Here is a 22179-nt window from a genome sequence, read left to right as displayed (position 1 = left end):
GATTACAGGTGTGAGCCACCTTGACCGGCCTCTCACTGTTTTTTTGTTTTAGCCATTCTGATAGATGTATGGTGCTATTGATTGTGATTTGAATCTGCATTTTCCTAATGGCTAATGATAATCAGGAGTGTCTTTTCATGTGCTTATTTGCTGTCCATATCTCCTCTTTGGTGAAATGATGCTTCTTTACTTTTGTGTATCTTCAAATTTCTCCTCGATAAAATGTTTAAAAATTGAAAAAAAAAATAAGTATTTGAGCTGGGGTGGAGGATGACTGGGATTCTGAGGAGCCATTAGACAACACAGACCTGAGCACCCCATTTCCAGAATCCCTGCAAGACTCAGTGCTTCCCGGAGTTACACACTTTTCCTAACTCCCACTGCGAATCTGTTATAAGGTGACGGTCCTTGTACTCCAGAGCTCTGCCATGTGGGTGAATCCAAGAGGAATATACAAATGCTGTTCCTCCTGAAAGGTTCCTCCTGAAAGGGAGGTTCCAGGGCTGAGGACAATGTCCAGTGACCAGGTGGACCTCATTCTGGTGCTATCGTTCCAGGAACATTGCCAATGGTAGCCACATGGAACCACTGGTTCACAAGCTCCCCCTTCACAACTCCGGGAAGGAATTCCTCCACTGACAAGTGGGAATGATGTTTGACAAGTGGGAATGATATTTGACAAATGGGAATGATGTTTCACCTCCTGCTTGGTCACTAGGACAGTGGGAATGTGGTGAGTACTGTGTGCAAAGCCACGAGTTTCTTGGAAGACAAGCTCCAGCCAGAGTTCAACTCATTGTGAACTGGTTGAGAAAAGCAGAGGCTTGAGAAAGAGCTGAGAACAATTAGGCACTTTACCCCGCTGCTTATCTAGTGATTCGCAGTTCTATTGTATTGGAGTCGATCTTGAACTTGGGAGTAGGAGGCCCTGTGGGGGTGGGGAAGCTGTTCTGCTGCCTCAGTCTCTCAGCAGTGGTGAAGAAGCCTGCCCTGCAGGGGAGCCCACCTCTTCCCTCTCCTCCCTAGGGATGAATCAGCTGGTGGGAACCTCTTGTGCCTTGGGAAAGAAGGAAATACAGCCAATAGGGAAGTTGACGGCTCCACTCAGCCATAGCTGAATGGAGGCACTGTTCTTTCTGCTGAGGCAGCTTCCAAAGCTGAATCATCATTTTCTTTTTTTTCTTTTCTTTTACATGGGGTCTCACTAGGTTTCCCAGGCTAGTCTTAAACTCCTGGGCTCCAAGTAGTTATGATTACAGGCATGCGCCACTGAGCCTGACTGAACCATTGTTTTCACTCAAATATAGCTCAAACCCTTCTTCAGCACTTGCCTAGACTGGCAAGATCATCCCTGAATGTAGCAAGACTGTCCAGATTCTTCCAACAAACTTCTCAGACTGATGAGCAGCCATTGACAGCATGGGAGATGGGAAATGGTCAATTATTCTATGCTGGCCACTTTGGAAAGAACCAGGCTCGGTCCTCCTTCCAGGGAGGGTTTCCACATCCTAAAACAGGGTGGGAGGCTGTCTTCCCGCGTCCCTACTTCTGCCTGCACTCTGAGTCAGCACCCTGGAGAGCTGCACCCCACCCCCTTCCTGACCAGTGAGGTCAGTGCAGATGCCGGCCTGCCTGGCCCCAGCACAGAGCAAGAGGGAAAGAACCGCAGCTGCTAGATGGGGCTCCCAAGGCCCAAGTTGAAGTGATCCTCGTGAAGGCTGTGGAAAGCTCCAAGACCCAAGAGGTCCAGGGAACAGGGTTCCAAAGAATAGTTTTGCTGACAAATTCTTACTGTGGGTACTCAGACATGGGTGTGGCCTTGTTCAGCACTTATTAGTAAAATGCTTCACATACACTATGGCAACTATGGCAAGATGCTAGTGAAGTGTCACTTCCAATGTTCCCCCAGGAGCCATTGTTATGGAAACTCTAAGGTTGTGTGACTGAGAGCTCCAGACTCTCAGTGGCCATGCGTATGACTGGAAGTCCTTATGTTTTAAGATCCTCAGGCTCCTTTGAGGCAGCTATCCTCTTAATCGGATGCTGAGTTCCGAGTAAATGCCTCTGTCTTGCTTGATCAGAGCGAAACACAACTACATTGCCTGGTCAGTGGCTCTAAGAGGGTCCCAGCATGGAGAACAGCTCATGAGCCTGCATGGGAATCCCAGCATTCTTACTAGTCTGCCTTCCTGCCTCTCTCCAGCCCAGTGGGTCTCAACAGCAGGAGGGAAAATCAATCAGTGGAAAATTTCTTAAGTGCAAATCTGGGGGCCTATTGGAAAAATTCTGGCTTGTAAGTCTGGGGTGGGACTAGGAATCACCACCCCCAAGTAATTGGGCTGTGCACAGGAGCACTCCATGCTGTGGGTGCCGCTGGATCCTCCAACACTGTCGAGTCAGGGGCACCGAGGGAAGCTCACCACCTGCAGTGATCATCCCGGCTCTCACCAAGGTGGCTCACTTCCCCAGCTACCATCTGGCCTTGGCTCATGGGTCCGTGGCCCTGGCCCTGGCCACACATAGCTGTATGCAATCCACACAGCCTCTGCCATCTTCTCATTAGTTGTCTAGCAGGCTAGGGCTGAATCCAGCCTCCCTCCCAGAAAATGAAGGCAGAGGGTGTGCACCCTTCTGTTGGCCCAGGGTGCTCTCTATTAGGGAGAACAGCCAAAAGGCAATTATGGTTAGAGAAATGACCCATGTTTCCTGGAGTTAACCTGGGAGACGGAAACCCCTGTGTCTGCTTCTGCATTCAGTCCTGCCTCAGGAGCAGAGAGGTCCGTTCTTCTCCAGCAGTGGAGAGTGGACATCACTCCTCTGGGCACCAGTGCCCTGAAGCTGCAGTGCCTTCACCTCCACTTGATGGCAGGAGGTAGAAGAGAAACGTTCCTGGTGCTCCTGGCCTTTTCCCTCAGGAACACTGCCATAAGTGAGCTTTTCCCTCAGGAACACTGCCGTAAGTGAGCTTCTCTTCTGTAGAAATTTCGGTGCCACAATCTACCCACACCTGGCGTCTCAGGCTGCCTGGGCTGCCATAACAGAATACCATAGACCTAAGGTCTTACAAACAACAGAAATGTATTTTTCACAGTTCTGGAGTCTGGGAAGTTTAAGATCAGAGCACTGACAAACCCAATGTTTGCTGAGAACCCGTTCATGGATGGTCACTTCTTGCTGTGTCCTCACATGGTGGAAGGGATGCTTGTGCGTCCTTGGGCCTTCTTTATAAGGGCATTAATCCCATTCATGAGGGCTCCAGGCTCATGACCCAATCACCTAATCTTACCTCCTTGGGGTTAGGATTTCAACACCGGAATTTGAGGGGGAACAACATTCAGACCACAGGGGACAGGTTAAATATCTTTCTAATGTGCTATCCATAATGCATGACTTGGTTGCTCTGGGAAAGTGCATTCTGAAATCCTCAAATCTCACTGCAAGCAAACTTGGGGAACATCCTCTGCTTGTGAGCTGGGGACTGCCTGCATGACTCAGCCCCTTAGTGTGTTTCTGAGGCGCAGGGAAAAGCCCAGGACCTGACTCCGGGTGCCTGGCACGACTCCATCGGTGAGGACCTGGAATAGGCATCCTCCCTGAAACGCCCAGGTGCCTCCCTCCATGGCTCGTAGTCAGGGACGTCAGGCTCCTGGTGGGCCCTTGGTAAAGGGTCTGTGAATGAACGACTATGAATGCTGCTTGCGGCCGGTCCATTTGTCCTATCAATCAGGAAGCCAAAAGCCCCACTGCAGAGCTCTGGCCCAGCAGACAGGAAAGCCGTTTTCTTCAACTACAACATTACTCTTGTCTTCACTTAGGAGATCCGGTGAACTGTGGGACATCCAAACCGGGAGATATTAGTGGATGAAAAGCCCCGAGGAGCGGGTGTTCTGGGTTATATTTTCAACCCTGCCACAAATTCGGTCTGAGCTATGCATTCTTTCCCCACAGAGGCTGCGCAGGGTGATTTTGCAGAGACCCCGGTGCCCCGGTTTGTTTGTGCTCACAGCCCAAATAATTTTAAGCAGCAGTTAATGAGTGATCAGATGCAACATCCTTTATTCAAATTTGGTTTATATATTTGATGCTTATATGTGTTTGGGGACAAGCACCAAAAAAATTCTTGATTTTTTCTGACAGGGTTGGAGCATATAGCAAAAATATAATGATGAATTAAGTTTAAGTTTCAATGGAAAATTCCGTAAAGTTGCAAAATGTCATCACTGCCATATGTGGGGAGGTAGGGGAAGGATACTGCACCCTTAGAGGCATAAATTTACAAATGTACACACCCCTGAAGGTGAATTAATAGTTCTACCAAAGTCTTCTGGGGTCCCTCACCCTAACGCATAAATATGCAGAGTCTTGAATGAACAATTAGGAGATGGTGTTTCCTTGAATTTAATGAATTTCTTTAGGAGGATGAAACCACAGGTTCTTTATGAAAGCCATAAAATAAAAGGGAAGGAGAAACGGAAGATTACTTGAGACCCTTTAGAAAAATAAAAAGCTTTCTTGGTGGTGGGGTGGGGGCGGTACATGTCAGTAATTCCTTCAACAGCAGGATTGAAGGTTTTGGGAGGAGTCTGGTGTCCCAAACTGCTTACAACACAGACAAGACCAGCTTCTAAATGTTCAGGGAGCAAGCGGCAACTCCCAACAAGAATATCATTTACTGTCATCTGCTGATTCTGACCCAGGGATGTCCCTTTAGCCCACTTCAGATAAGGCAGGAAAGTAGCAAGGACTGAAACATGACATAATCCCCACTCCTTTTCACATACGCACAATGCTGGTCATATAGAGCCATCTCTCCCTCCTCTCTGCTCATTCCCGAGTCAGCCATGAGCTGAGCTGTGATTTCCTAATGCTGTCCTGAACCAAAATGCAGGAGGACACCCAGGACACCATCTAGACTTGCCAGGCCCACGGAGATGACCTAAAACTTAGCTCAGCATGGAATAACGTGAGCTGCGCACTCCAGCCTGCGTGTCAGAGGCGGGGTTGCATCCCCACGGCCTGGGGCAAGGCCCACTCCCTAAGCCCTCAATTATGAGCGGGTTCTGTGCTAGCAAGAAGACACACAGCCAACAGCCTCATTTAGGCTCTCGAGGCTTTGGAGGGCAAGTCAGCTGCATCCCAACCCTCCCTCGCCTCCTGGATCTCTGCTTCTCTCTGGGCAGGAAATGGAATACTCTCCCAGCAAGATCACACAGACACATCCATGGCAGAAGCTGAGATGAAACACGACTCTCATAAACAGGAACTTTATTAAACTACATGTTACATAAAAGAACATATAAATGGACCATTAAATACATTCAGTTTATCTTAAACAAATTTACATGGAAACTTATTTACATTTCTCCATTTGTTTTCTTAAATTATTTTTCCAAGCTTACTACCAATAAAAGGTAATAGAATGATCATCTGCTCACACAGATGCATACACAAGTTGTCCACAGGGCTAAGCACCACTTCCCAGGAAACACAGCTTATTAGATCTTCCAGCAACAACTCATGCTGAAGGTGCTTTCTTCTGAGCAGCCCTTGGGGTGAGGCTTTTGCTTTAGAGATGCTGGGGGTTGGTTCTGAGGAGCTGATCCAGGGCAGAGATGGGTCCTTGGTGATTGACCTGACTTGGACTCATAGAGTCAGAAGGACCCGTGGAGACCATCATCAAGGCCACGGCCCCACATCTGTGATATGGGAAACAGGCTTGGGAAGAGGTGGTGACTTGCCAAAGTCACTCAGCATCCATGATAGAGAAAGGGCCTGGGAGCTCGGTACCCAGGGTTCCTCCAAGTGGTCCCGACCCCTCTGCTTTCCACAAATCCACAAACTTAGAATCACTTCATTCATTTCCCACCACCATGGACCTTATGCTTTGAACTGTTTTGTCTACCTGATTAACTATATAACTTCTTAGGCTTCTTGAAATGGTGAAAAGCAGCTCAGGATTCCCATAAGCATCTTTGTGGAGGCCCGGAAATACCTACTCAGGCCATTTTTACAAGAGGTTTTGTGGTCAGGTGCTTTACTACTTCAGTCCTAACATTTGCCTTTAAAACTCAGCTGAGTGATGGAAGCTCAGCATTTCCAATTAACTTAGATGAGAGGCAACAGTCTGCAGAATGGAGGCTCTAACATCAACCATGTGGATTCCCCACAAACGCATCATATTTGCCTAAATCCATCTACCTACCAATGTCAGATCTAAAACGACGTTTCACTAATAAGTGACCTAAAATTAAAAAACAAAAAACAAAGTTTCTTAAAAAAAAAAGTTCCAATAATTTTCCCATTTCCCAATTAGTCTCAGAGGAGTCGTGAAATGGGCCTTGGGTAGAAAAAGTCCATGTTTTGAACTCTTTCTTTCGAAAAAAGCATGATTCCCCCCCCCGCCCCCAAACTTTTCCTGATGATATACATTCTTCTGAAAGCAATTTCATGCTTTTGGTCTGCTTTAAAAAACTTGATTTGGTTCTTCTCAGGATTTAAAAACCACTGTACCAAGGAAGGGATGTCAATGTTAAAAACTATTAAGAGACGGAGACAAGGAGAGAGAGGGACTCTCTCCAGGCCATGTTAGAAAAGAAGGAAGTGTTGGGGGCACACAAAGAGAGAAGAAAGGCTGGGAGACAGAATGGTTTGCACCTCCCTGTAACCAGAGTGAACACAGGTCATAGCAGCCTTCACTCAGTTTTATAACAGACACACGAATGGAGGAACACGGGATTGGAAAGACGTACACTGTCAAACAGCCCTGATGCCTTTCCACTAAAATATGGCACTTCTAGATTCCAGAGAAATCCAGCATGCTACCAGGGGCTGCCACCCATCTGCAGGGAAGCCTGCCCTGCAGCCATGAGGCCCCCGAGGCTCATACCCCACTGCTCACAATGTGCGCCCTGAATGCATGGAAGCATCAGATTTCTGTCTGAGTCCAACTTTCCCTTCTGTTCCTAGACAGACTCACACCCAGAGTCATGCACGGAGAAGTAGGCAAGCCAGACAATCTTCAGGGAGACACAGCCCATCACAGGATACCCAAGGCTTGTGGGGAAGTCCAGTTGCCAGCAATGGACAGTGTGTGGGCAGGTGAAACTCTGAGGCCAGGAAACACAGGAAGATAAAAATATCTTCATATTGAGGATATACTGGCCAAGTGTGGTGGCTCATGCCTGTAATCCCAGCACTTTGGGAGGCTGAGGTGGGAGGATCAATTGGGCCCAAGAGTTCGAGATAAGCCTGAGCAACATAGTGAGATCACATCTCTACAAAAGATAAATTCAAAACAAAACAAAACAAAAAAACAATTAGCCAGGCAGTTGTGCTGGTACCTGTAGTCCCAGCTCCTAGGGAGGCTGAGGTGGGAGGATCACTTGGGTCTGGGAGGTCAAGGCTGCAGTGGGCTATGATTGTGCCACTGCACTCCAGTCTGGGAGACAGAGCAAGACCCTGTCTCAAAAACAAACAAACAAACAAACAAAAAAACCCACACATATGTATTTTTTCCCGGGAAGCATTTCACTCTGCAAAAGGAACCAAAACTAAAACATTTCATTTCTGTTTTGTTTTGTTTTAGACAGGGTCTCACTCTGTCACCCAGGCTGGCGTGCAGTGGTGGGGTCCTTGGTTCAAGCGATCTTCCCATCTCAGCATTCAGAGTGGCTGGGGCCACAGGCATGTGCCACCACACTCGGCTTAATTTTGTGTTTCTGATAGAGACGGGGTTTCTCCATGTTGCCTAGGTTGGTCTCGAACTCCTAGGCTCAAGCGATCTGCCCACCTTGGCCTCCCAAAGTTCTGGATTACAGGCATGAGCCACTGCACCTAGCTAATTTTTATATTAAAAAGAAAGTCTTTGATATATTAAAACTGGCCAGAAAAAAACTTTTTTGACTTGTTTCATAAGAATGTCACTTTACACTCCTATTAAGTCTTTCTCCGGATCCGGAGTTTGGGGGAGGCTGGGGTGCATGGGGGAGGTGTGGCCCTCACAGTAGTGAACCTTTGTCCTTCTGGATGCTGGACTGCAGCAGGGCTCAGCGCAGCAGGCTGCAGTCCACGGGCCTCCTGGACTGTGCCATCCCGACAGTGTCACTAGCAGTGGCACCAGTGGCTGCTTTATCTGTAACAAAGACATGCTGCCTCTTTCCCCATCCTCATCCCAGAAGTCAGTCTTCGCCGTCTGAATCCCAGGAGGCAGGAGAGGACAGGCACCCATCACTTCCATAACGGATTGAGGATTCTTCCCAGCGTGGTCCGACTGGAGTCCTTCCGACGGAGGGAGGCCCTTTCCCCAGCCCCTCTGGACTTCAGAGGGGCCTCTGTGTTGGCACTGGGACCCTCCGCAGACTCTGGGCGCTTCTTGGGGGCCCGGGCACTGCTGGCTCGCCTCAATGTGCCGCTGTCCTTGGGAGTGGTATCCTCGGGGTCCCCTTTCACCCTCAGCTGCCGCTGCGACACTGTCCGAGTGATGCCGGGGGCTTTGGCCGCGGGAGGAAGATCTGTTCTCATGCTTCGAGAGGAGGAGGCCACCGTGTTCCGGGCAAAGCTCGGGACACGGGGGAGTTCATGGGGGATGCTGGGCACCGGCGGGGTCTTGGGCTCTTTGGGACTCTCGGGGCCCTCGGAGTGGGAGCGGCAGGTCTTATTTTCCTCAGGCTTCTGTCTGGGGAGGTTCCTGAGTGGTTTGGCACTGGGCTTCTTGAAAGAACCCCTGGGCTGCAGGGGGACGTCCCTCCCCGGACGGGTGCTGCTGGAGCCGCTGCTCCCCCGCGGCAGCCTCTGCTCCTCGGCGCCTGTGGAGGTCCTCCTGGGCGACGTGTCCGAGGCCCTCCGCACGGAGTTCTGGCGTGACCACACAGTATCTGTGCTGCTGGGGGGATTCTGGGAGGGCCCCCGGGATGACAGCTCTGGTCGCCTCCAGCCGGCGTCTCTGCTGGACTTGGTGATGGGCATGACCTTGCGCATGCCCTCGCTCTCCGAGGCGGTCAGGGTCCGCACGGGCTTGGCCATTGCCCCCTGGCTCCGCCGGACACTCCCAGGCTTGGAGGCCCCCGGAGACGCCTCTTTGAGGGAGCCTCTCTTTGGTGCTACAACATCCCTTCTTTTGGTGGGTTTGTCCCTGGGCAGGCCACCCTTGCAGCTGGGCTCACTATCCACAGAGAGGGGAGCAGGAGCCTCCCCAGGGGGGCTGGATGTAAGGTTGGAGGAGACTTGGCTGTCCCCCATTTCTCCAACCCCAGAGGACATGGAGCCATCCCCTTCCCCGCCTTCCTCCGGGTCCCCGCCTCTGGGTCTGGAGTCGGTTCCCTCCGAGCAGTCCAGGGTCAGCGAGCAGTCGGTGTCCGAGATGCAGAACAGAGGCCTAGGATCTTTGTTCTCAGGGTCGCTGCTACCCACAGATCCCAAAGCTGCACTTCCAGGCTCATCGGGGGCAGCTGTGCCGTCCTCCAGGGCTGGGCTGAGACTCCCCAGGGCATCTCTGCCCATGGGTGTCAGGCTGCTGCTGCTGGCACTGAGGGACTGCGGGACCTCATGCCCCACAGACCGTGGCTCCATCGGATTGAAGTCACTCAAAGTCAGCTGGGAGGTCTCCTCCATGCCCTGGGAACCCTGGAGGTTGAACTGGGCCAGCCCTGTCACCAGTTCATGCTCCTTAATCCCCAGAGCCAATGGCGAGAGAGGAGGGGACTGTGCTGAGCCCAGGCTCACCGGCTCACTGTACCTCTTTCGGAGGACACTGACGCCCTGGTGCCGAGCTCTGCGGAAGGCAGAGGCAGGGTCCTCAGGCTGGGCGGCTGGATGCTGGTGGCCTCGTGCTGAGGGTGGGTTGGGGGCCTCCTCCTGGCCCCCCGAGGCCTGAGGTTTGTATGCAAAGCTGGAGTCCCGGTGCCTCACTTCTTCAGGCTCCAGGCAGGCTACCGTGGTCCTGGCCTGCCGGGGGCTGCTCCGGGGCAGGCTGTGGAACTTGTTGGGCTCCTCAGGGCTGCGGGTGGAGCTCTCCAAGAAGGTCAGCAGCTCCTGGTCAGCAGAGGGACCCAGGGAGAGGCGGGAGCGGCGGGTGTTTGGGGGCCGGTAGGAGGGGCTGGCGGGGCTGATGGGCCTGGGGTGCAGGAAAGGGAGAAGACCCTCTGCACCCTTCTTGGTCAGCAGCTCCACATCGTTCTCACTGCTGCTCCGGCCAAATGCCCCCAGCTCCCCAGTTGCCCAGGAGCGCTGCCTCTGCTCCTGCTCCTTCAGCCTCTGCAGCTGCCTCAGCTCCTGCACCTCCCGGTCGTGGTTGTCCTGAGGGATGGAGAGAAGCCCGAAGATGCATGAGACAGGTGGGACCCATGTGCAGTTCCAGAGCCATCTACGCTAAGAGCCAAAGAAAGATACAGGCATGGAGGGGAGCTCTGGGTCATGTCTTACACTGAGAAAGAGGCTGTGTGTGTGTGCGTGCACGTGTGTGTGTCTGTGTGTGTGTGTGGAGGGAGGGTGAGGCTCTGCAAAGCTACCAGGGATCTGGCCAGAGAGGGTGAATGCCGTAGACCTGGCCCAACAATCTGTCTACAGTTTTTATCCGGTCCTTGGGTCCAACTTCCAGCTTTCCAGCCAAGGCACTGCCCAGTGGAGGCTGCCCTTCCACACATGCGCACGACCTCAACTCCCAGGAAAGCCAGCTCTGTTTCTGAGCAGTGTAAGACAGAGAGGACTTCCAGGAAAGCGCTATACAGGCAATAGCTGAGAGAAAAATACTGTGGGTGTATAAAGAGTGAGCCTCAAATTCTACTTCTGTGCTGCATGGATCTGTCCTATACACATTCATGTGTAGCACATTCTCCTTAACAATGGTTTGGATGTTTTAATGTATAGCCACGATATTAAGAGATGCTCTGTTCAGCTCTGTTCCCTGACTGCTCTTTGGTAAAGCAATACCACACATGGCATGGTGGCTCTGCCAGCTGCAGCCTGCAGCACACGGCTCTGTCTCTCACGTCCTAGCCTGTTCCCACAATCAGAGAAGAGGAAGAGGTGCAGGTGTGCTTTACGAATCCTTCAGCCCTTCACCCTGCTCCAGAGTACCCAGCCCTTCCCATCGAAACCGCACCAGAGCACGCTCACATACCAAAGCACTCTGTACCACCTGGCCGTGCACTTTAAATAGATTTGTGTCATGGAAATATGTGGATCTCACAGCCCAAATGTGTTATCGTTAGCAGTTTTACTTGACAATCAATTTCCTCCAACGATGGCCTTTCCCTTCCAAGTTTCTGTTTCTGTGGGGCTCTAGCTGGGGACTCTTGGCTCCTCCTGCAGCTCTAGCCTCAGCCTCCCATCTCGTCCCCAAGTCTCTCGGGTCTTCTTTCAAGGTTGCCTGTGGTGGTGGTGGGGCCGGTGTCTGGCTCTTAGGACAGTGGGGCTGAGAGCATCACACAGGTGGCTTCACAGGCCTGTGGAATTCTTGGGAGTGAGGGCCTCATTAAGAGCCAACTTGGCCTTGACACCCACCACTGCCTCCCACAGCTGAGCTCACTTCTTGGCCAGAGGAGAACAAACGTGGCCACAGGCTGAGCCTCCTTCTCTTAACTGGATAGAGAAAGGAGGGGTTGGGAACACAAAGCAATTCTGGGCTTGAGAGAAATCTGACCAATCCCTCAAAGAAATTCAGCTATGGACAAAGTTGCATTCCAGCTGGAGGCGGAGAGATGACTCAGAAGCTTTGCTTCCTCGTCACCACCCGGAATGAAGGGATGTGAGTGGCCGGTGTGCTGCTTTCAATTGACGGATTAAAGTTTTACTTGAAAGCCAAGCAACCCAGAGAGTTTTCTGGCTTCTACATAAAACCCAGAGATGACTGGAATTGGTGGTTGAAGGGCAAGAAATGTAGCTGTTTTGCTCAGTACGGCAGCAGGCTGTGTGGTTATTTGGGAATCTGGAAGACCGCTCTGGGGAGGACAACATGGTTGCCCTGGTGCCAATCCCACAGTGACGGCAGCGGAGCTTGGAAGAGGGGAAAGGGAGGGCCGTCCCATCATCCCACCACCACAGAAGTCTCCCTGAAAGGGGACATTCTCTTCTGGGAGCGGGTGAGGAAGACATTCAGGATCTTCAGGAGACTTTTAAATGGTATGACTGCCATCATGGAGTCATTTACTAACAAAATGCTCTCAAGGCGTTAATGTGAGCATCAGGCAGCCTGTGCACCAAAGCAGCAGAGGCAGTCAGATGCCGCCCCCGATGCTACGCAAGCCCTTGGGGCTGGGATGGCAGAGCCACTTTCCAGCAATCCCAGCCGAGAGCCTGGCAATGCCACCTGGGTCAGATGTTCCTGAAACCGTGGAGATGCAAAGTGCCTTTCTGTGGTGAGCAGAGGACTAGATCGAGAAGAAGGAAAATAAAAATCCAAGCAACCCCGAGACACAGATGCCGCCAGCCATACCTTAACTGCTTTGTTGAACCTGGTACAGAAATCTCTAAATATCTGAAAGCATTCATCCAGTTTCATGGTTTTTTTGTCTTCACAGAAAAAATCTATAAGGGTGTGGGCCTCGTCCTGGAGCTCTTGTTTCCAGCATTCCAGTTCCCTCAGCTTTTCTACGGCAAACTGCAGAAAAACAAACGAACACGCACTGAGGTAAACGTGGTCAGCTGATGCGGTGCCAGGCACTGCATTGGCGCCCAGGGAAGACATGCTCTGGGGTCTTGGAAAAGGAAGGTTTGTTACAAGGCCAATGCGATCAGAGCCAAAAGGAAAAGAATTCAACTCAGACCAAACCTCGGGGAAAGCAAGGTGAACTCCCATGTGAGACCCACACTAAGCAACAAGATAGATTGAAGAGCTTTAACCTGCAGAACGTCACTAACAAAATGTTCACTTTTAATATCACTGAAAAAAATTACACGGGTATACAGTTGGTTTCACCAAGGAAGATCCATTTTTCATCTGTTCCTCCTCCTCTTAAAATTGAGTCTTACACGGGTCAAGAGTTTAGGGTCCCTGAAGCTACTCGCTGTACTGATGCATTATCAACTTTGCCCCACCGAGAGGGTGTCTAAACTTAATCCCAACTGAGCTCTGTGAGGGTCAGGGTCACCCCCACAGGACCAAAGCCCTCGTGCCTAACTGGGGGTGCTGATCCAAGTCAGCTGGGAAGCTTGGTAACAGGCCATGCCTGCATCCCTCCCATTCAATTTCACCATTTAGGGTGGATCCAACACTAATATTTTCTGAAAGCACCACCCCAGGAGATTCTGAGGGGTCCCGAGGGCTAGGCATTACCGTCCTTTACAAATCCACCCTCTTCGCTTCTTCATTTTCTCCGAATTCTTCTAGGACAAATAAGTCTCTGAGGCCCCTATGCAATCTGGTACTGCCTCAACACAGTGATGGGAAGGAAGGAAGCTTGTTTTCCTCCAATGAGTTCCAAGGCCTTCAGCATGGAATCTGCCATGTCCAAGGGTCACACACACTTCCCTGATGGCAGTTCAGTGACAACATGGGGAGCTGCATGAGGAAGCAGTATGGTGCAGAGAAAAAGGGCTCCATAGCAGCCACAGCCCATGCAGAATGAACATTTGGAATCACACTGAAGTCTTATGTTGAGACAGGGTCTCACTCCACTACCCAGACTGGAGTACAATGGTGTGATCATGGCTCACTGCAGCCTCGACCTCCTGGGCTCAAGCAATCCTCCCACCTCGGCCTCCTGAGTAGCTGGGACTATAGCTACGCACCACCACACCCAGCTAATACTTAAATATTTTGTAGAGACAGGGTTTCCCTGTTTCCCAGGAAGGCCTCAAGCCATCCTCCTGCCTCAGCCTCCCTAAGTGCTGGGATTACAGGGGTAAGCCACTGTGCCTAGCCTGTGTTGCTTCCTTGTTTACTGAGAAATAATGGTTAGATGAAGAAGGAATGTATGAAGTATGTTACTCTATGAAATCACATGTGTCATGTTTTTAAAAAAGCTTGTATTTGAAAACATTTTTTGAGTGAAGCAGGGATGGGCTGGGAAACGGTAAAGCTAAAGTTGCCCACTTTGGAGGGGTGGAACTGCTGTTTGAACCTGCGTGGAGAGCTACGGAACCTACAGGGAAATTCTGTGAAGATGCCACCTCCTACGCACTCCAACCCACTTTCCCCCTTAAAAGCCCTTCTCTTAAACCAAACACACTCAAGAGGTAGTAGGAAACCAAAACTATGTAGGAAACCAAATACCAGAGAAAGTAACCATCTGAGTCAGTAGCCCAAGGCAGTGTGTGCATTCGTGCTGTATTTTTCTTTATGGAGGAATGGTATTAATGAAAAGATAAATCTTTGCCTGTCATTCTTCCACAGGGGGAAAGATGGATTCCAGCCAAGAACAGCTCAACTACAGAAAAATAGGCCTCTTGACAAGAATCTACATGGGAGCTCAGCTCCACCTCGTATGTTTCATCTCCAGATCCTGTGGGGATTGACAGAGTACCAGGAAGGAAAAACTTAAACACACTGAAGTCACCCTTTGGACTTGGGAAAATGGAACATTCTGAATGTGGATCTGAACAGTAACCACACTTGAAGTTACCGGCCAGGAGTTCTACATGATTAGGGCCAGAAATGGAAAAGTTCAAAGCTACACTGACAAAGCAAGAATGACAACAGGTTAGCAGCTGTAGTGTCCAATTCAACCTTACATCTCTAACTTGCCTGCTACAAACCAAAGTTTCAAACAAGTCTACTCAGTGTTTCTTACCCCAAGGGTGAAAATGCTCAAACAGATCTGCAAAAATGTGTTCTTGTTATTTTTCTGCTTGAATCCTTGAAGAGCTCCCCACCTCTTACGGCATAGGGTTTAGTCCAGCATTCAGACTGGTGTTCAGAGACCTGTGTGGCCTGGCCCTGACCTACCTTGAAGAATTTTACCTCACCTATTCAAAAGGAAGTTGAATTTAAGAAAGAAGAGTACATAGCTGTATGAAACGTTTTACTTATAGAGATAGAAATGAGACTGGCTGGGCGTGGTGGCTCACGCCTATAATCCCAGCACTTTGGAAGGCAGGCAGATCACGAGGTCAGGACATCAAGACCATCCTGGCTAACATGATGAAACCCCATCACTACTAAAAATACAAAAAATTAGCCTGGTGTGGTGACACGTGCCTGTAGTCCCAGCTACTCAGGAGGCTGAGGGAGGAGAATCACTTTAACCTGGGAGGCGGACCTTGCAGTGAGCCGAGATCACACTACTGCACCCAGCCTGGGTGACAGAGCAAGACTCTGTCTCAAAAAAAGAAAAAAAGAAAAAAATGACTGCCAGAAAGAAGTGTAAAGGGTTAAAACAAGACTGACTATGAAAAGCAGTCCAGAGGTAAGGCTAAGTCAGAGCTGTTCTTCATCCTAAGCTTCTCTGTATGAATATTGACTATGAGATGGTAATAGTTAATATGAGAACTTGGAAGAATGAAACATCCAGAATTTTAATCTTGATGTGCGATGGTCCTTATTCTTGAATTTCTGGATTTGTTTAATGCATCTGTTTACTGTTCAGTATTTTTGTGGTGGTGGTGGTGGTGTTTGTAACAAGAAAATTAATTTGGTTTTACTTGAAGGAAAATACAGAGCACATTTAATAATAAAAATAAACTCACAGCAGAGCCAAACAAAATCAAGCATCTGCCGAAGGTCATAATATTTTGAAGGAGTTGAATTAACAAGCGAAGGCTTCAGCTGGCACAACCTCAGGAGCATACTGTTCCCCCCCCAGTGCCCAGACAGTCCTGCCACACGATTCCACCTCACAGGTCTCAAAACACTAACAACATTTCAGATCGCACAGCCTTTCGCTGAAGACTAAAAGCATGAGATGGTGCCTTTTTTTTTTTTTTAATAAGGAAGATAAAAGAAGTATGTCAGACTATATGATTAGTGAGTCACAGTGAGCTGTCACAAACATGTCCACTCTGCTGTTTTTTGTTGATGTTATTTGGAGCAGCTCCTGACACACCCTGTGGGCCCTGTATACTCCTGGTGTTGACGGGCACAGCGCTCATGTGTTCTGCTGCTCTCATTATAAAACATGCCAAAACGCAGCTTGTTTCTTCAATGTAAACAAGTGAAGAAATGACAGCCCAAGTTCTAAGGCGTCTCGATTTCTGTGGAACTTCGTTCTGTTATCCAAAAGTTTAATTGGTTTAGAAACAAAACCTGAGTTGCTAGGTATAGCCCAAGTGCAACTCCATGGCTGATACCAGTTCACCACAGTAAACTGCAATCGTGCAAACTGAGCAGTGAACAACAGGAGCCTCTGTTCACTGCTCTGTTCACTGCTCCTGAACAAATACAACAGGCTCAGGCTGGGTGCGGTAGCTCATGCCTGTAATCCCAGCACTTTGGGAGTCCCAGTGAGGGCAGATCACCTGAGGTTAGGAGTTTGAGAGCAGCTTGGCCAACATGGTGAAACCCCGTCTCTACTGAAAAAATACAAAAATTAGCCAGGTGTGGTGGTGCACAACTGTAGTCCCAGCTACTGGGGAGCCTGAGGCAGAAGAATTGCTTGAACCAGGGAGGTGGAGGAGGTTGCAGTGAGCCAAGATCGCACCACTATACTCCAGCCTGGGTGACAGAACAAGACTCCATCTCCAAACAAACAAAAAAACAAAACAGTCAAACAAACAGAAAAACAAAAAAATATATATATCAGGCTTAGATCACATTTAACATTCTCTGCAAAGAATGGGCATGGAAATACCAAGTTCCTTTTACTAACTTGGAGAAAAAAATATGAATGGGAACTGCTGCTTCCACAAATACACCCATGCAAATTTAACCAGCCCCGGGGTGCTGCTGGGAGATGAGATTAGAGGGACTGACTTGAGTCACCTACAAACCTGAAGAAAATCTTCCATCTGCTGACAAAGTTCACCATCCCGCTGGATGTTTTCTTTTAGTGATTTTGTCCTGACAAACAACAAGTGCAGTTCTGCCTCTGTGTTCTCCAGGGATAATCTAAAAGAAGAAAGGGGAGAGTGGGCAGCTGGAACAAGGAAGCCATGTGTCATGTAGGTATATGAAATAAGACTAACTGTTGTTCAACCTTGGAAACAGAAGGGGAGAGCTACTGTGATGATATTTATGATCTATGATATTATGATGATCTAAATACCTACCCCTGTAGTATGTAGATCTTTTGCGTTTCCTCCTGCTTTAAGAGGTGATTTGTTTCTAAAGACATATACTGGCTGAAAGACAGCAGGCTGTAACTGTGCTCTTGATGGTGAGATCATCAAAACCATGGGACCTGTATACCTTTTCATGAACTAGCTCTGAACACCTTTATGCAATAAGCATTACAAACTAAATGCCAGCAGGATTCTGGGATTCATATGCTTTCCATGGGCCACTAAACACAAATATGAAACTCTAACCCACAAGAAGCAAGGCAATATATGTTGATAATTCTAACACTAAAGGTAACAGTGAGAGAACAGCAGATTCCATGTTGTTCACCACAGGTGGCCATAGCAAGCTGTTTATATTTTACAGAGAACTAAAACATAGCTAACAAATGTGCAACTTTTTTTTTTTTTTTTTTTTGAGACAGTCTTCCTTTGTCACTCAGGTTGGATCGCAGTGGCCTGATTTTGGCTTACTGCAACCTCTGCCTCCTGGGTTCAAGCAGTTCTCATGCCTCAGCCTCCAGAGTAGCTGGGATTATAGGTGTGTGCCATCATGCCCAGCTTAATTTTTATATTTTTAGTAGAGATGGGGTTTCACCATGTTGGCCAGGCTGGTCTAAAACTCCTGAGCTCAAGTAATCTGCCCGCCTCGGCCTCCCAAAGTGCTAGGATTACAGGTGTGAGCCAGCAGGCCCAGCTGACTTTTATTTTTTTTTTTTTAAAGAGACATTCTCACTCTGTTGCCCAAGCTGAAGTGCAGTGGCAAGATCATGGCTGCAGTGAGCCCAGTGAGACCTGTGGGCTCAGGTGATCCTCTCACCACAGGCTTTCAAGTAATTGGGATCACAGGTGTGCATCACCATGTGGACCCAGCTAATTTTTAAATTTTTTGTAGAGACAGGGTCTTACTATGTTGCCCAGTCTGGTCTCAAACTACCAGTCTCAAGCAATCTTCCTGCCTTGGCCTTCCAAAGTGCTGGGATCACAGGCATGAGCCACCACAGCCAGCCCTAATTCTGCAAATTAACGGTTGGATCGATTGCAATGCTTTTGTTATATACATCAAATCAAGATAGGCAGAATGTGGGCCTGGCACGGTAGCTCAGGCCTGTAATCCCAGCACTTTGGGAGGGTGGGGTGGGCAGATCACCTAAGGTCAGGAGTTCAAGACTAGCCTGGCCAACATGGAGAAACCCCGTCTCTACTAAAAATACAAAAAAATTAGCTGGGCATGGTGGCAGCTGCCTGTAGTCCCAGCTACTTGGGAGGCTGAGGCAGGAGAATCACTTGAACCTGGGAGGTGGAGATTGCAGTGAGCCAAGATTGCAACACTGCACTCCAGCCTGGGTAACACAGTGAGACTCTGTCTCAAAAAAACAAAAGATAGGCAGAATGTGAATGACGGTTCTGTTACCCAGAAAATTGAGTAGGCGAAACCTAAAACGCATGTGAAATTCATCAATTAGGACGCATTCATGCTTCCACTGGCAATTCAAATTTTTCTTTGTGCAACAAAGTTTTCCACCTTCACTGGTCACCGGCACGTATCTGAGACCTGTTTGTACTTCACAAGTGTATTTCACCTTGCATTTCAAATAAACAAGCTTGCTGAATGGGATTTTTCTAAGACAATATCTAGCTCCAATCCAGCTCTGACCAGAAATGCCATTTCAAAAATATAATGCTAATTTCTACCTATATATCTCTTAGGAACATTTTTATACTAATTAGAGTAAAAATGTTCCCACATAAATTTCTTTCGGTAATTCAAAACCAGAAAGGTTCTTATCTTATAAGATGTCTACTTTTTGGAGAATAATCTAGAGATCTATAAACATGAATTCTGAACTGTTTACACCTTTGAACTGATAATCCACTTTGGGAAAGATATGTAATCTGTGGTTAGATGGTCACAGACTCAGTAACTTTGAGGTACAGGCCAGTGGCAGGGCTGTGAACTATGGTTCATTTATTTATATGCATATGGTTCACAGATGTCATAGCTGGATACACTCACTCAAATAATAAGTATATGCTAGGAACTGGGTTGACATATGAAGCGGTGGCTGAACCCGCTCATGAGAACCAACTGCGGGTGTCTCTTCTTAATTTGTATTCAATAACATATGTCAGCAGCTTGATATCAGCCATGGTGACAGTATTTACAACACGGAAATCAGCAAATGCTACAAATCAGGACTTTTTTCTCCAACAGCTGGTTATTGAACATTTACCATGGGATGCGTGGATATAATATAAATTTAAAAACACATATACAAAAGTCAAAATAGTATATACACACAGAGTCTAGCCACATTGAGTTACATATCTATATTAGGATCAGAAGCAAATTAGAGTGATGTAATTAGAGCCTTATGTTTGGCAGATACTTTGTATGTGCCTCTCTCTGTGAGTGACTAATTTAAAGTAAAATTGTTTCACAGCTCTTGGTACGGTTCCAAACTCTTTTAATGCAAAGGAAAATAAATGTACCATGTTAGATTCTACAAGGAAACAGTGAAATGTGGCCATGAAAGTTTGATTGATATATACCAACTCCCAGGGAAATAGGCGGTGTTGTTTAAGCTCTGTCTCTTGGGTGTGGAGGGATCTGAAATTCTTAATCCATAGTTTTAGTACTGATGATATTCATTAGAATAGACTGAAATAGTTTCTGTAGTTTACAAATAAAGATTTTTCAGAACCCCCAAATTCCAAAGGTGCACACACATCTGTGTCAAGCAAATGAAGGACAGTCTGAAAGTTCAATGAAACAAAACCTTTTAGAGTTCAAACTGGAATCTAAAAGTTTTAACTATTTATCAGTTTTCATAAAAAGGTAAAGAATCTTGAATTCTCACAATTCACTTGCTCACCTAGCGGTCTTCTGAACGTGATCCAATTTTTCTGAAAAGTTGAGAAGAATGGTGTCTTTCTTTTGGGCTTCCTGGAACAAAAGCAGAATTTCCTCTCACTATATTGATAAAGCTGGAAGGAAATAATTTTCTTAGGGCTTAAAGGAATCTTAGAATCACTGCTGCTGTTTTTAAACTTGACACATTCAAAGCATTTCACTGAGACATGAACTCTGATACTCTTAGTAAGATTCACTAGAACTCTCCTACTCTCAAGATACATTTAACTTGCCAAAGCAACTGATCTTGACACAAAATACAATTAATGAGCATTTGGCTGCAGCTTAGCAGGGCCCCTTGTTTCTGAAAGAATCCAACATATCCTGCTTAAATACCACCCAGACCTGTGAGCATGCCTTTCAATGAACGAGATACCTTCAGCTGTTAAACCAGTTTGCAAACAGAGTTTAATCAGAAGGTACAGGAGCCATGGCAATGTTTGGATTCTTCACCTGTTCAGAAGGTGAGAGGGAGGCAGGTGGGAAGGAAGCAATGACTGACCCAGGAGGTCTCCCCACACGGACAGAGACCAAATTACCCAGAGGGCCTGGACACTTGGATTCAAGAGAGCTTTGCCCGAATACTGTCCATAACCCATGCTGGGCAAGGAACACATTTTCTTCTTTTGATGCCTGAAAATTAACCTTTCAATCAAGTCCCAAGTTAAACATGGCCCTTTTTCTTCTGAAGAATATAGTAATAATAGTGTGTATGGTTATTTATGGAGGGCTCACCATAGGCCAAACATTGAGATAAGCACTTTATGGAGTCAGCTCCTTCAGCACTCTCAATTACCTAGTTTTGGGGTAAGTTACCACTACTCTCACCATTAGATGAAGAAATTGAGGGTCTTCAGGTTTAAGTAACTTGCCTGAGGAAGTACAGCTAGCAAAGGACAGTCAAAATCTCCCAGTCTTGTCCTGTTCTGAAGCTCACATTCAAAACAAGACAGCACCATGGCTTCCTCCCCAGGTTAAAGCTACGACTATGGCACTGATGTCAAAATAACTGAGTGATTCAATGGAGGAAAAGAAAATCAGTTCGATTAGTTGAGATCATTTCAAAACAGAGACAACTGTCTTTGATTTTCCACTTTGTACCTCTCTCTTTTGGTGTTATAGAGACCCAGTCAAAAAAAAAAAAAAAAAGCAATGGCGAGAGTCAGATCCCAAACCCCGTGCTAGCAGCATGGCGCTCAAATGCATGGTTCACAGAGAAACACAGAAGTGATCTTTCCACACATAACTGGTCACAAATCTAATCAATTCCACATCAGGAATATTTCAATCCTCCATCCTCTCTATTCTCTGTCCCTATGACCAGTACCCTCCCTCAACGCTCACCAAACAATTACAGCCAACTTCTGCAGAGGTATATTCCTATTTCTAGTTCTTTCTCTACTCTAACCCAGCCTCCATAGTGCCTTATTTGCCTAAAAACAAAAACAAAAGAGCTCCAGTCAAGCTATTACACTGTGCACAAACTCCTGTTGGTTCCCCACTGCTAAAGCATGAAATCCAAATTCCCCACCTTTGACAATTAAATCCTTCATAGCTGGCTTCACCAGCCTCTCTGCTTCACTCTCCCACTTGCCTTCGTCCTATAGCCCTGGGTGCAGTACAACTCAGGAATCTGCTAATGGTGCTTCTGCAAACAGAACTGTCTTGGAACTTGCCATGTCCTTTCCTAACCCTGCTTGACACTATCTTATGCCTGGGAAAAATTTCACTGCTTCCAAGGGGTATTCATACGCGTTCTCTAAGTCCTAATCATTTCCACATACCTGTGCAACAAAGTGCAGGAGATTCATCCCAGGTTTGTTTGCTTTTGTGTCTGCCAATTTGAGCAAAGAAGACAGTTTAAATCCTACTGCATTGCCGGCATACCCTCCCTAAAGAAGACAAATCAAAAAGAAAAAATTATGTATATATTTTATATATATATATATACACACACACACACAAACACCTTTAGATAGACAAATAAGCTTGAAAACATAACATTACAATCGTTGGATTTTACTTACTGCATTCATGATATTCCCAGCCTGGAGCACCAAGTGTAATATAGAATGTAGCTCTTCACATGACATCAGTTCTATCAAAAAGAACACATC

The 22179-nt window shown here is 47.6% G+C and overlaps 1 protein-coding gene and 1 long non-coding RNA gene across 4 annotated transcripts in view; one reads left to right on the top strand and one right to left on the bottom strand.

The window, feature by feature from the left end:
• Positions 1-16843, top strand: part of LOC144340857 (uncharacterized) — a 29370-nt gene extending 12527 nt beyond the window's left edge. Inside the window, exon 3 of the long non-coding RNA XR_013417334.1 lies at positions 14330-16843. This is a non-coding gene — a long non-coding RNA (uncharacterized LOC144340857). The remainder of the gene's footprint in view (positions 1-14329) is intronic.
• Positions 5249-22179, bottom strand: part of FHDC1 (FH2 domain containing 1) — a 44007-nt gene continuing 27076 nt past the window's right edge. For all 3 annotated transcript variants that reach the window (XM_001085372.4, XM_028848818.2, XM_028848817.2), the window contains exons 7-12: positions 22090-22160; positions 21847-21954; positions 20025-20095; positions 16861-16978; positions 12431-12595; positions 5249-10293 (exon numbers count right to left, since the gene is read on the bottom strand). In XM_001085372.4, coding sequence (XP_001085372.3) covers positions 8227-10293; positions 12431-12595; positions 16861-16978; positions 20025-20095; positions 21847-21954; positions 22090-22160 — 2600 coding nt within the window. In that variant the 3' untranslated portion in view covers positions 5249-8226. The remainder of the gene's footprint in view (positions 10294-12430; positions 12596-16860; positions 16979-20024; positions 20096-21846; positions 21955-22089; positions 22161-22179) is intronic.

The sequence above is a fragment of the Macaca mulatta genome, chromosome 5 (assembly GCF_049350105.2).
Source record: "Macaca mulatta isolate MMU2019108-1 chromosome 5, T2T-MMU8v2.0, whole genome shotgun sequence".
In the NCBI taxonomy this organism is placed as follows: domain Eukaryota; kingdom Metazoa; phylum Chordata; class Mammalia; order Primates; family Cercopithecidae; genus Macaca; species Macaca mulatta.
This window is presented reverse-complemented; position numbering and strand designations above follow the sequence as displayed.